The sequence below is a fragment of the Trachemys scripta genome, chromosome 7, assembly GCF_013100865.1.
Source record: "Trachemys scripta elegans isolate TJP31775 chromosome 7, CAS_Tse_1.0, whole genome shotgun sequence".
NCBI lineage: Eukaryota > Metazoa > Chordata > Testudines > Emydidae > Trachemys > Trachemys scripta.
The window spans coordinates 53,988,738-54,002,150 of NC_048304.1; the positions used below are offsets into that span (position 1 = coordinate 53,988,738).

Here is a 13,413-nt window from a genome sequence, read left to right on the forward strand (position 1 = left end):
ACTGATTTTGCCCCAGATCCCTAAGCAGCCCCCTCAAGGATTGAACTCACAACCCTGGGTTTAGCAGGCCAATGCTCAAACCACTGAGCTATCCCTCCCTCCTCCAGAGATGGAGAAATAGGCTCCGACATAACTGTGTCATCAGCAGATGAGGAAGAGGATGCTAACGGTATTAGGCTGATCCAGCTTCTGGTCCTCTTGTAGCTGCTTGCAAGAGGGATCCTGACTCTGCTCAGTGCCAGGCTCAGTACGAATGCTACGTTTGTGGCAATGATACTTCCAACGCTCAGAAGATGGAGCCAGCTGACATGGCTGCGGAGATGTTATTGACTGTGGAGGGACCCCACAGGTTCCAGAACGGCCACTGTATGGCCCTGGACCCCAGCTATGCTTAGACCAAGGGTCCCTCCTGAAAGCGCCCTGCTGGAACTGGGACAGAAACCAGGGCAGGCAGGTGGCATATCCCTCCTGAAGGGACCAGCTATATTGGGACACATAGGAACCTACTTCAAAGCCTGATGATGAGAAGCTTCTCTTTGAGACCAAGGCAGTGAGACCAGTCGGTATCAGGGAAGGCAGTTCAGACTCAAACGGAACCAGGGATATCTTCTGTGGCTTTCCTCTTGACAGAGCTGGCCTCACTGGTGCCCTGATGGCTGCATCCAGTGGAGCTAGTCGGTGCGGAGATGAAGGCACAGGAGGCAGTACCCTGGGCACTGGTGCTGGGCAAGCCTCTTGAACAACTGGTGACATCAGCACCAAGAGATTCCAACAGCTCTCTCACAGCTTCAAAGGCCTCAGGAGTAAACAGCACCAGGAAGATAATATGCGGTACCAAGACATGAGGTGATGCCAATGAAGGAGTGTTGGGAGTCAGTCTTTACAGGTCCCACTGGGCTCTGGAGTCAATAAACTCCCCTGTTTAGAGATGTGCATGGGGCAGTGCTTCCTCTTTGAACGCCCTCTCGACTCCTTAGCAGAGTTCATCCTCTTTGATTCTCTCAATGACCCCAGTACTGAGTCCAGTTTCTGATGCCTCTTCTTCAGTACAAGACACGACGATCTGCCTCTCGATACTAGAAGAGCTGGAGGTGCGTTGACAGACGCTGAGGTGTTCAGTACCCAGGATCAATGAAGAGGGCTCAGATGGAGGCCATAGCGCCAATTCCATGAGCAGATATTTCAATCTGGCTGCCCCATTTTTTTTTCAAACAGGGCTTAAAGCCATTACAAACACCATACTTATTGCTCACGTGAGCCTCCCCCAAGCACTTAAGGCAGCTAGGGTGAGGGTCACTATTTGGCATAGCCTTGCTGCAAGAGTGGCATAACTTGCAACCTGGAAAGCACAGCATACCTCTGGGTGCTGGAATCCACCAAAACAAAAAAAACAAAACCAACTTTTTAATATTTACAAACTAACTATACTAACTATACATGGTATTATATACAGTTATTGAAAAAGACTTGAAGTAGCAAGGATAGGGAGATCCAACAGCCATCACAGGTGGTAGGAAGGAACTGGGGAGTATAGGGCAGCTCACCCCTTTATGCCTGCATGATGTATGCAAGACAGCAGAGGGCGCTAAAGCAGCCCTGATGGGTACTCCTAAGGGTAAAAGCTTTCCAATTGTGCACTGGAGCGCACAGACACCTGCAGTAGAAAGGACATGCACAATCACTCAACGAGAAAATTTATTTAAGATTTTGTTTCAATAATTCCTCACACCAGACAATTTAAAAAATAGAGAGAGATTGAATAGGGACAAATATTAGAGAAACTGTGAAAGAGGAGATTTAATGCACATATTGTGGCTATGTCCAGTCATTAGGTAGTACTGGGATGCAATCTGTAACCAAGTATTACAAAGTGTTGGATATTTATTACCAAATGGCCCTTTGGTAATCCTTCTTGGGCTTCCTAGAAGCAATGGGCATACAAAAGAAAATAGAGAATTAATCTCTCATCTGCTAGTAGCTGCTCGGCTACTGATAGCTTCTCTATATAAAAAGAAAAATAGTCCAACCATAGAGGAATGGTTCAAAATATATGGGAGGTTGTTACGGAAAAATTAATGCATCAGTTATATACCCAGCAAAACAGACAGGACAAATAGATACTTAGATATTTGGTTACCTTTTATTCAGTACTCAGACAAGTATGTTCACCTGCAAAATAAAACAGCACACCTGTCCAATTTTTTTAAATATTAACATTTGATAGAGATACCTGGTGTGTTGAGTATGTGTAATCAGAGATTTCACTCAATCTAATAAAATCGATGCTCACTCTGTAATATGGTAACACCCTGTTAAATAGAGATTTGATGACTATTTTCCTGTATAATGTTCTCTTTAAACATAAGCTCACTGTTAAAAGAACAGGAGTACTTGTGGCACCTTAGAGACTAACAAATTTATTAGAGCATAAGCTTTCGTGGACTACAGCCCACTTCTTCGGATGCAAATCATTACCATTTTGTTTCTGATACTTATGCGGCGAGGATTTGTAAACCTATTAATACTTCCTAAATAAATAAATAGTAAAAAAAAATTTGTGCAAGTACACACACACACACACACACACACACACACACACACACACAAAAGGGTTGTGATCAGGAGCATTTTCAACATACTGGAAAAAAGTTTCCCATCCAAAATAAGAGATGATGACTGCAATTCCAACAAGCAATACAAAATTAAAAAGCTTTCTATTTAGCCTTGCCAGAGTTACTGTATCACCCTCATTACCCTCAATGTCAAGTCACTTTAGGCTGCTTTGCAGAGATTCTCAGGACAAAAAACCCTTTTCATAAAAGGCTTCTCATTGCCAAGAGGCCTGTTTCACCACTGGATCTAATCACGCCTGACACTTTATCCAGGGAATGAAAGATCTTACAGGACCTCTTCCTCTCAACAGCAATTTACAAAGGTGGCTTGCTTTATAAGATTAATTCATCAGGATTCTCTTTGCAAGCTTCACTATAGTATCTTTCAGTCCAACCAACTCAAGAGAGCATAGCTTGAGTTTTCCAAGTCATCTTTTTGGGGGTTAGTAATAAGTCAGCCAAAAGCAAGGTAGTGGGGGTGGGGTGGGGGGAAAGCCCTTTTCCAAACACTGAAATCTGGGATATTTACATCTTAGGGAGAGAGAAGGACACATATATTCAGATATTCTATTTTCCAAATGTCATTCAGGTGGCTGAAGTTAACTACAGGAATTTGTGTGGCCTCCCTCGGGGCAACTCAATTACCTTACCTGCAATTCTCTTCCTCTCTTCTCCCATCTGTTTGAAATGCTACTGAGCCATACTGAAGGAGCTCAGCTAAATTCATAACTTTCTGATAGAGAGGAAGGAATGTTGAGTCCTGATACAGTGATTCCTCTCTTGCATTACAGGAGGTGCTACTTTTAACCTAGCCACCTCAGGATGGCTCCCCAGATCGTTAAATAAAGCCAAAAAGTAAGGTGAGGATAACAACAGAGGAAGGAGCAGCAATTAGCAAACAATTTAGTCAAACCAAAGAATTCACATCAGATCAATCAAAGGGCTCTTGTCTTCCACAAAGGCTATATTCTTACTAAATTGTAACTTTTACATATTTATCTACTTTCATTCTCAAAGAGCCAAAGCATTTTTACTCCAACTTTCCAAAAAGGAGACATTCACCGTTGGCAGAGACTAAGCATGGAAAATTTCAGTAGGAAAGGTGAAAGTTTCAGAAAGTTATAAGCAGGGCTGGCTCCAGTGTTTTTGCCACCCCAAGCGGCAGAAAAAAAACTAAACAAAAGGACGCGATCCGCGGCACTTCAGCAACACCTCTACTGCCACTGCTTCATTCTTCGGTGGCAATTCTGCGGCAGGTCCTTCCCTACTAGAGGGACTGAGGGACCCGCCGCCGAATTGCCGCCAAAGAGCCGGACGTGCCGCCCCTTTCCATTGGCCACCCCAAGTACCTGCTTGCTGCGCTGGTGCCGGGCCTGGTTATAAGCAACTGAAAAGCAGAGGGTTAGAATGGAAATGCTGACACAGCCTTGGTTAATGCGGTTGTTACAATTTCTGCTACAATCAATGCCAGTTTCTTCTCCTTCTTCTCACAAAGGTTCACCACTAAACTCCATTGAGGATCTGACAAGACTCATATTCCAAGACTACACAAAGCTATATTTTTAACAACAGCAATAATTTACAACAGTGGCTTATAGTCACCAAAATGCATCAAGTAGTTTGCTCATCCTTCTCCTAGCTACTAATTCAGTCCTGACCCTGTATGTGTTTCAAGTTAAGCACATGCAAAAGTCTTTGCAGGATCATGGCCTTAGACTGTGAGCTCTTATGAGTAAGAAATATCACTCCATTTGTGCTGCAAAATACCGTGTACATTTATAGAACTAAATAGATACCCTAAAATTTCATTCACTGCCATATGTTGAACTTAAAAGAATCCAACTGTATTTTTGTATGGCTTGTGGTAGCACAGTACACGAAGGCTAGCCGGACATGTGCAAAGAACTGCTTTTACAAGGTTAAATACCAGTTTTCCTCAAAACTCCTAATTATGCTTTTACTCCTTCTCCACTCCAAAAGCCCTTTAATGACATGGCCCAAGAGAAAAGCACAGTTCCATTCCTTATACTGAAACTTGTGAGCCCAGTTGAAATGAAATCTTACCTATGCACCTAGGGACATGAACAGAATAGAATGGCTGACATGGAAGCTATACTATCTGTGTTATAACACAGCAATGTCAAATGAATTCTACTGGAAGTAAACTCCTATCTCTTCCCATGCTGCTGTTGCTCATGAAGCATACTGGTATTATGCTGTAAGCTTCACCAAAAGCATCACCATGAGAATTGTCTTCATAGTGGAAATACTGTCCTAAGCCTAAGATCATAGATGATTAGGGTTGGAAGAGACCTCAGGAGGTCATCTAGTCCAACCCCCTGCTCAAAGCAGGACTAACACCAACTAAATCATCCCAGCCAGGGCTTTGTCAAGCAGGGCCTTAAAAACCTCTAAGGATGGAGATTCCACCACTTCCCTATGTAACCCATTCCAGTGCTTCACCACCCTCCTAGTTAAATAGTGTTTCCTAATATCCAACCTAGACCTCCCACATTGCAACTTGAGATCATTGCTCCTTATTCTGTCATCTGCCACCACTGAGAACAACCGAGCTCCAGCCTCTTTGGAACCCCCATTCACATAGTTGAAGGCTGCTATCAAATCCCCCCTCACTCTTCTCTTCTGCAGACTAAAGAAGGCCAGTTCCCTCAGCCTCTCCTCATAAGTCATGTGCCCCAGCCACCTAATCATTTTCATTTCCCTCTGCTGGGCTCTCTACAATTTGTCCACATCCTTTCTGTAGTGGGAGACCCAAAACTGGATGCAATACTCCAGATGTGGCCTCACCAGTGCCGAATAGAGGGGAATAATCACTTCCCCCGATCTGCTGGCAATGCGCCTATTAATGCAGCCCAATATGCCGTTAGCCTTCTTGGCAACAAGGGCACACTGACAACACATATCCAGCTTCTCATCCACTGGAATCCCCAGGTCCTTTTCTGCAGAACTGCTGCTTAGCCAGTCGGTCTCCAGCCTGTAGCGGTGCATGGGATTCTTCCGTCCTAAGTGCAGAACTCTGCACTTGTCCTTGTTGAACCTCATCAGATTTCTTTTGCCCCAATCCTCCAATTATTTCTAGGTCACTCTGGACCCTATCCCTACCCTCCAGTGTATCTATCTCTCCCCCCAAATTAGTGTCATCTGCGAACTTGCTGAGGGTGCAATCTATCCCATCATACAGATAATTAATAAAGATGTTGAACAAAACCAGGCCCAGGATCGACCCCTGGGGTACTCCGCTTAATACCCGGCTGCCAACTAGACATGGAGCCATTGATCACTACCCGTTGAGACCGACAATCTAGCCAGCTTTCTATCCACCTTATAGTCCATTCATCCAATCCATACTTTTTTAACTTGGTGGCAAGAATACTGTGGGAGACCATATCAAAAGCTTTGCTAAAGTCAAAATATATCACGTCCACTGCTTTCCCTATATCCACAGAGCCAGTTATCTCATCATAGAAGGCAATCACGTTGGTCAGGCATGACTTGCCCTTAGTGAATCCATGTTGACTGTTCCTGATCACCTTCCTCTCCTCCAAGTGCTTCAAAATGGATTCCTTGAGGACCTGCTCCATGATTTTTCCAGGGACTGAGGTGAGGCTGACCTGTCTGTAGTTCCCTGGATTCTCCTTCTTCCCCTTTCTAAAGATGGGCACTATATTTGTCTTTTTCCAATCGTCCGGGATCTCCCCCGATCACCATAAGTTTTCAGAGGTAATGGCCCATGGCTCTGCAATCACATCAGCCAATTCCCTGAGCACCCTTAGATGCATTAGATCTGGACCCATGGACTTGTGCATGTCCAGCTTTTCTAAATAGTCCTTAACCTGTTCTTTCACCACTTAGGATTGCTAACCTCCTCCCCGTACTGTGCTGCCCAGTGCAGCATTCTGGGAGCTGACCTTCTCTGTGAAGACCGAGGCAAAAAAAGCATTGAGTATTTCAGCTTTTTCCACATCATCTGTCTCTAGGTTGCCTCCCCCATTCATTAAGGGTCCCACATTTTCCCTGAACTTTTTTTGTTGCTAATATACCTCTAGAAACCCTTCTTGTTACCCTTCACATCCCTTGCTAGCTGCAACTCCAGTTGTGTTTTCGCCTTCCTGATTACACCTCTGCATGCTCAAGCAATATTTTTATACTCCTCTCTAGTCATCTGACCAAGTTTCCACTTCGTGTAAGCTTCCTTTTTGTGTTTAAGATCACTGAAGATTTCACTGTTAAGCCAAGCTGGTCGCCTGCCATATTTGCTATTATTTCTGCACATCGGGATGGTTTGTTCCTGCGCCCTCAATAAGTCTTCTTTAAAATACAGCCAGCTTTCCTGGACTCCTTTCCCCCTCATATTAACCTTCCAGGGAATCCTGCACATCAGTTCCCTAAGGGAGTCAGTCTGCTTTTCTGAAGTCCAGGGTCCGTATTTTGCTACTCTCCTTTCTTCCTTTTGTCAGGATCCTGAACTTAACCATCTCATGGTCAAGTTTGCCCAGGTTGCCACCCACTTCTACCTCCCCTAAGAATTCTTCTCTGTTTATAAGCAGCAAGTCAAAAGGAGAATGGCCCCTGGTTGGTTCCTCCAGTAGTTGCACCAGGAAGTTGTCCTCAACACTCTCCAAAAACTTCCTGGATTGTCTGTGCACTGCTGTATTGTCTCCCAGCAGATGTCAGATGGCTATATGCTAAGAGTGCTGCAACATAAAATAGCCCTCCAGTAATGGAAAACGGCTTCCACGATTGACTATCATTTCTGTTTCTTTGTATGAGATTTTGTAACTCCTGCTCCTCACAATGTCTGCTTTCTTCTCTGACCTCGATCCATAACTTATGTCCCAGTAATTCCAGCTGTCAAAGAGTGGGCCCAGATAACAGCTTTTCTTTTCCCCCTACCCAAAGGGTCATAAAACCTACTGGAAGTCTTACCCACAAAGGAAATTGGTCCATCCATCTCTGACACCTCTAGCATTGTGATGAGCTAAATCTTTAAAACCCTTTGTAGTCAGAGACACATAACAGTAGACACTACTATCCCTCTTCTGTCTTTTGCTTATGTTAAAAAGTCAAGCTAAGCATACTCACTGGACAGTTTCGCAGGTCTCCCATGGTGCTGGCATTCTGTAGTAACTCTCCAAACATATCCGGAGTGGGTTTCTCTCGTCTCTCCAGCATGCAAATAGCTTGATTGCTTCAGTTCGAGGACAGCATGGAGGAGAAAAGTTTATTTAAAAAGTTGAATAAATACACATTTTCATTTAGCATTTATGCCACAATTAGAAAGCTGAGAAAGTAAAAACAGCTATCATATTGTAATTGCTTATTTTTGCAATTAATTTTTATTTATTTTGAAAATATTTTAATGTGTAAAACCGCCACGTTTCAGTAGTGGATTCATGCATTTTCTGTGACTATGTTGCAGAAAGAAAATGGTAAGTTAAAGAGAGATGACAGACAATTCAGGTTTGGTCTCAAATTTGAGATTTTAAGACAAAATTTAACAGAAATGTTTCAAGGAATATTTAACTTCCAATTAAAACACATTTTTACAGCAAATAAGTGGTTCCCTACAGAATTTGCAACCCAACCACAGCAGCACTATGCTGTTACACAAGAGCGTATATAGGTGAAATCGTATAGATGAAATTATAAGCAACAGTGAAGCAGACATTTAATTGCACTGTCCAAGTTGAAAGATGCAAAAAGGAAACAAACAGCATTAATGGAAAAAAGTAAATTATATTTTAAAGTTAACAGTTTTAGTATAAGCAACGTACATAAAGAACGTACATAAACACAGCATGATTTTTATGTTCATTGTGTTCCTTGAAACGGTACAGTCCCAAATAAAAATGTTAATCTCATTTGAAATTCTTATGACAAACATTAAATATTCATATTTTAAGTTAATAAAACCAATGTCAGCCAGAAAGTTCACCTAAATGGTAGCAGCACAAGGCGGAATACAGCATATGCTCACAACCTTTTTGATATACTATCAATCATAATTTCCCCCCACTAATTTGCATGACAGAAGCTATTTCTGATTTTCAAGACAGTATCCAAATCCCTTTTCACTCCTCCGCTGCACGGCTTTTATCCTGGGCAGCAGGTGGGCAGTTAATTTATTTCCATCTCAATCAAGATTTTGAAAATAGATGTCAAGTATCAGGTGCCACAGGACCCTCTGTTACTTTTTACAAAAATAGATGGTAACCTCAGCCTTTTATCATCTCTGGTTACTTTCTTGTGGGTAATCATTTGTGTCACCAGCATTTGGAGAAAGGAAAATGTGCTATTTTCCTAAATGTGTATTCAACAGAATTGTTAGATGGCTGGAGCCAAGACTTCATGCATTTTTTTCTTTATTTATTTGGAGCAAATATTTTTAGCTATTATTTTTATTCATTCATTCATTCATAGATTTTTTTCATAGATTCATAGATTCTAGGACTGGAAGGGATCTCGAGAGGTCATCGAGTCCAGTCCCCTGCCCGCATGGCAGGACCAAATACTGTCTAGACCATCCCTGATAGACATTTATCTAACCTACTCTTAAATATCTCCAGAGATGGAGATTCCACAACCTCCCTAGGCAATTTATTCCAGTGTTTAACCACCCTGACAGTTAGGAACTTTTTCCTAATGTCCAACCTAGACCTCCCTTGCTGCAGTTTAAGCCCATTGCTTCTTGTTCTATCCTTAGAGGCTAAGGTGAACAAGTTTTCTCCCTCCTCCTTATGACACCCTTTTAAATACCTGAAAACTGCTATCATGTCCCCTCTCAGTCTTCTCTTTTCCAAGCTAAACAAACCCAATTCTTTCAGCCTTCCTTCATAGGTCATGTTCTCAAGACCTTTAATCATTCTTGTTGCTCTTCTCTGGACCCTTTCCAATTTCTCCACATCTTTTTTAAAATGCGGTGCCCAGAACTGGACACAATACTCCAGCTGAGGCCTAACCAGAGCAGAGTAGAGCGGAAGAATGACTTCTCGTGTCTTGCTCACAACACACCTGTTAATACATCCCAGAATCATGTTTGCTTTTTTTGCAACAGCATCACACTGTTGACTCATATTTAGCTTGTGGTCCACTATAACCCCTACATCCCTTTCTGCCGTACTCCTTCCTAGACAGTCTCTTCCCATTCTGTATGTGTGAAACTGATTTTTTCTTCCTTTCTTAGCTAACTTCATGTGCAGAAACAGCATGAAGCTGCTGTGTGAAGCTAAAAGTTTCAAACAATAACTCTCGGTTTTCCACTTAAATATTTACTGACACATCCTAGTCTAAATGTGGTACTAGGATTTTACAGGTAAATCTCTGTTTAAACTGAAACCCTATAATGAGATTGAAATACTGTTAGGAACCAAGATAAAGTAGCTTTGCAGCAGAAACAGTGTTGAAAGAATCTGACAGGAAAGATTTCATGCATATGAACCACAGAAATGCTAATTTAAAAAAATTGGTTTAATGCTGATGAAAGTGAACCTGAACTATCCTTTGATATTTCAGTTCAGCCCACCACACAGTTTTACCAGTGCAATTCAATCGTGGCCTGCATTACTCTTTTCTGTTTCAGTTCTGGGCACCAATGTTCTTCAGCCCTGAACTGTAGCACTACTCCTTTCCAGTCTTGTTCCTTAACACAGTTCTTCAAGTACCTGTTTCTCTGTTCTGAGTAACTCCCTGTCATAAACAGTCCTCTATCTCTACAGCTCTGTCAATGAACCTAAATTCTTGATCTACATCTATCCTCCATCCTAATCTTCTGTCCCACAGAAGCCTTATATTCCAGACCACAGCTCTCCTACGCCTCCACTAATAATGAGCAATGTTCTGTATGTTGAATTATGTGACAGTGGAGAAAAATACCATGACCAAGGTGCTACTGTAAACAAGGTAAACTCTTTTTTCAATAAAACCCCAGACTCACCAGAGTGAAGTGGTGGAGATGTAATGTACCATCTGGATAAAAGGCAGAGGGTCAGAAGTGGCACCACAGCTAGTACAGACACACTAAAACAGGAAGGGAAATTAATACCATGAGAAGGCTAAACTGATGAGTCCATGTCATGTATTGCTGTGCCTAGGGTTGCCACCTTTCTAACTGCTGGTAAACAAAACCCCGAGGGCCTGCCCCTGTGCACCTCTTCCCCCCGCCAAGCTCCACCTTTGTCACACTCTCCTCTCCCCCCTCCCCATGTCACTCGCTGGATCTTGTCAAGAAGCCTGGCTGCAGGTAGGAGGCAGTCCCAGCTGAGCAGGGACTGGCACGGGTTAATGACCCAGCGCGTTCTCCCCACCCCGGGATAAATTAGGGTTGCCAGGTCCCCAAAAACCAGACACCTGGCAACCCTAAATGGCACCTGGACACAGAAGCCAAAAACTAGACTGTCCAGGTAAAAACCGGATGGGTGGCAATCCTAGCTGTGCCTATCTGACATTTCTTCAGATACGATGCCAGATTTCTCAGGAACCAAACCTAAATGGGGAGTGGGTGCTTCGTGTAAAAAGATACCACTATCTCACCTGTTCAAACAAGGTCATTGCAAACTTCTGGTGAGAAATGCAGTGCTGAGCAGTGCAGATGTCCTCTTTTGACTCATCCGCAATGTGGAAATGAATCCGCATCAAGAGATTCTCCTATCCCGAAAGGAGGAAAAAAGTGAAAAGTTGATCATTTGTAATGTAGCCAAACGAAAATGAATTACACATAATTCACTACAGTACCTCAGAAATACTAAAATAAATAATGCTGTGTTAAAAGTGACATTTTACAATAGGATGGAGTGCTCTTGCTAACATTCTAAATTAATTTAGGAACTAAAGAGATTGGTATTTCATCGATATTAAACAAAATAGCTACCATGTACGTTATCTGGAATGCTACACCAATTAACCTTTTTATTTATTTGCTAGCCTATCTGCAGGTTCTATCATTATTCTAACAAATTCTCAAATGTCAGTGGGTTTGGCTTAAGTGCAATGGGCACAGCAGCTCTGTGGTGTTTAAACAGTGGCTGACACTGTCTGGAAAACAACCACCTAACTGCAGGCTCTTGATCCTGGAGTAACCCTTATTAATTATTGTATAATCAATGGATTTTACACTGTGCACCCAAAACTCTGTATGAAGGGGAACTTTATAACATGAACGGAGAGCTAGACAACTAATGGAGAGGCAGATGAAATTCTGCAAGACGCAAGAGTACTGAACACAATCTGTCTGACGAGCACTGATACCTAGAGGTTATTTCAGACAACTCCCTCCGTTCTCTGCATCCTAAAAGCTCTTGTTTCAGGATCCCTCCCAATACGTCAACATGGATTTATGGTAGGAAGGCCACAGATACCTCTATTAGTATTGTTTTAACTATTTAACTTGACCAGCCTGGACAGACAGAAGAAAGACCACAGGAGACTCGGTATCTGGGCACAGATTAAGCATTAGGCACAGACTCCCCAAATCAGGCTGCCATCTTGTGCAGCAGGAACTAAGGATTCATTTCCTCTCAACCCCAAAGGCAAGTCAATGTCTACACTGCACTTTCGTCGCTAAAACTTTTGTCCCTCGAGGGTGTGAAAAAACACCCCTCCACCCCCAAATGACAAAAGTTTTAATGCCGAAAAGCGCTGGTGTGGACACCACTTTGTCAACGGGAAACGCTCTCCCATCGCTCATTGGCGGTGGTTTTAGTTACTCATCAGGAAAGCTCTCTCCTGGAGATAAAAAGCAGCTACACTGCATACCTAACAATGCCACAGCTGTAGTGGCACAGCCACGCAGTTGCAAAGAAAACCTTGAAAAGGTTAACTGAGTGCAAAGCAATGGAGTGATGTCTGCCCTAGGGCTTGTCCACACAGGAAAGTTTTATCAATTATACTACTATAATTACACCAGTATTGTTAAACTGACATCAGCATCAATGAGGACACCCTTATTGCAGCATAAGGGTATGTCTACGGGCATGGCTACACTTGTAAATGTAGAGCACTTTGAGTTAAACCAGTCTTCGTAGAGCGCAGGACGGAAAGTGCTGCAGTCTGTCCACACTGACAGCTGCAAGCGCACTGGCGTGTCCACATTTGCAGCGCTTGCAGCAGCATTGTGAGCGGTGCATTGTGGGCAGCTATCCCACAGAGCACCTCTTCCCATTCTGGTGCTGTGGCTTGTGGGAAGGGGGTGGGAGGGCATTCTGGGTCCTGTCCCAACGCCCCATGATGCATTGTTTCGCATCCCAACAATCCCTCTGCTTCCATCCACAAACGGTGCCATCTTTCAACGTTTTTTGTACTGCGCGTGATGTCTTCCCTTTCAATCTGTGGGAATGGAGCCCGAACTGCTGAGAAATATGCTGACGAGTTTCGCCAGCACATCACGTTTGGCTTAAGATCCAAAGTGACAGAGAGGACTCCGATGATATCGACTCTAGTAATGCATATGACACGAGATTGCTTGTGGCGTTCATGAACATGCTCACCACTGTGGAACGGAGCTTTTGGGCTCAGGCAACAAGTACTGAGTGGTGGAATCACATTGTCATGCAAGTCTGGGATGACTAGCAGTGGCTGCAGAACTTTCTCATGAGAAAAGCCACTTTCATGGGACTGTATGAGGGGCTTGCCCCCACCCTGCGGCGCAAGGACACGAGATTGAGAGCTGCCCTGATGGTGGAGAAGCGGGTGGCTTTTGCAACCTGGAAGCTGGCAACTCCAGACAGCTACCGATCGATTGCTAATCAGTTTGGAGTGGGAAAGTCGACTGTTGGAATCGTGTTGA

At 43.4% G+C, this 13,413-nt stretch overlaps 1 protein-coding gene across 14 annotated transcripts in view; it reads right to left on the reverse strand.

Annotated features, from left to right (window-relative positions):
• USP54 (ubiquitin specific peptidase 54) overlaps positions 1-13,413 on the reverse strand; it is a 239,391-nt gene that overhangs the window by 70,454 nt on the left and 155,524 nt on the right. For all 14 annotated transcript variants that reach the window (XR_004646575.1, XM_034777055.1, XM_034777047.1 and 11 more), the window contains 3 exons: positions 11,163-11,276; positions 10,567-10,649; positions 7,716-7,821 (listed from right to left, as the gene is read on the reverse strand). Coding sequence is in view for 13 of the 14 variants with exons in the window: in XM_034777055.1 (XP_034632946.1) it covers positions 7,716-7,821; positions 10,567-10,649; positions 11,163-11,276 (303 nt within the window). In the remaining variant the exon portion in view is untranslated. The remainder of the gene's footprint in view (positions 1-7,715; positions 7,822-10,566; positions 10,650-11,162; positions 11,277-13,413) is intronic.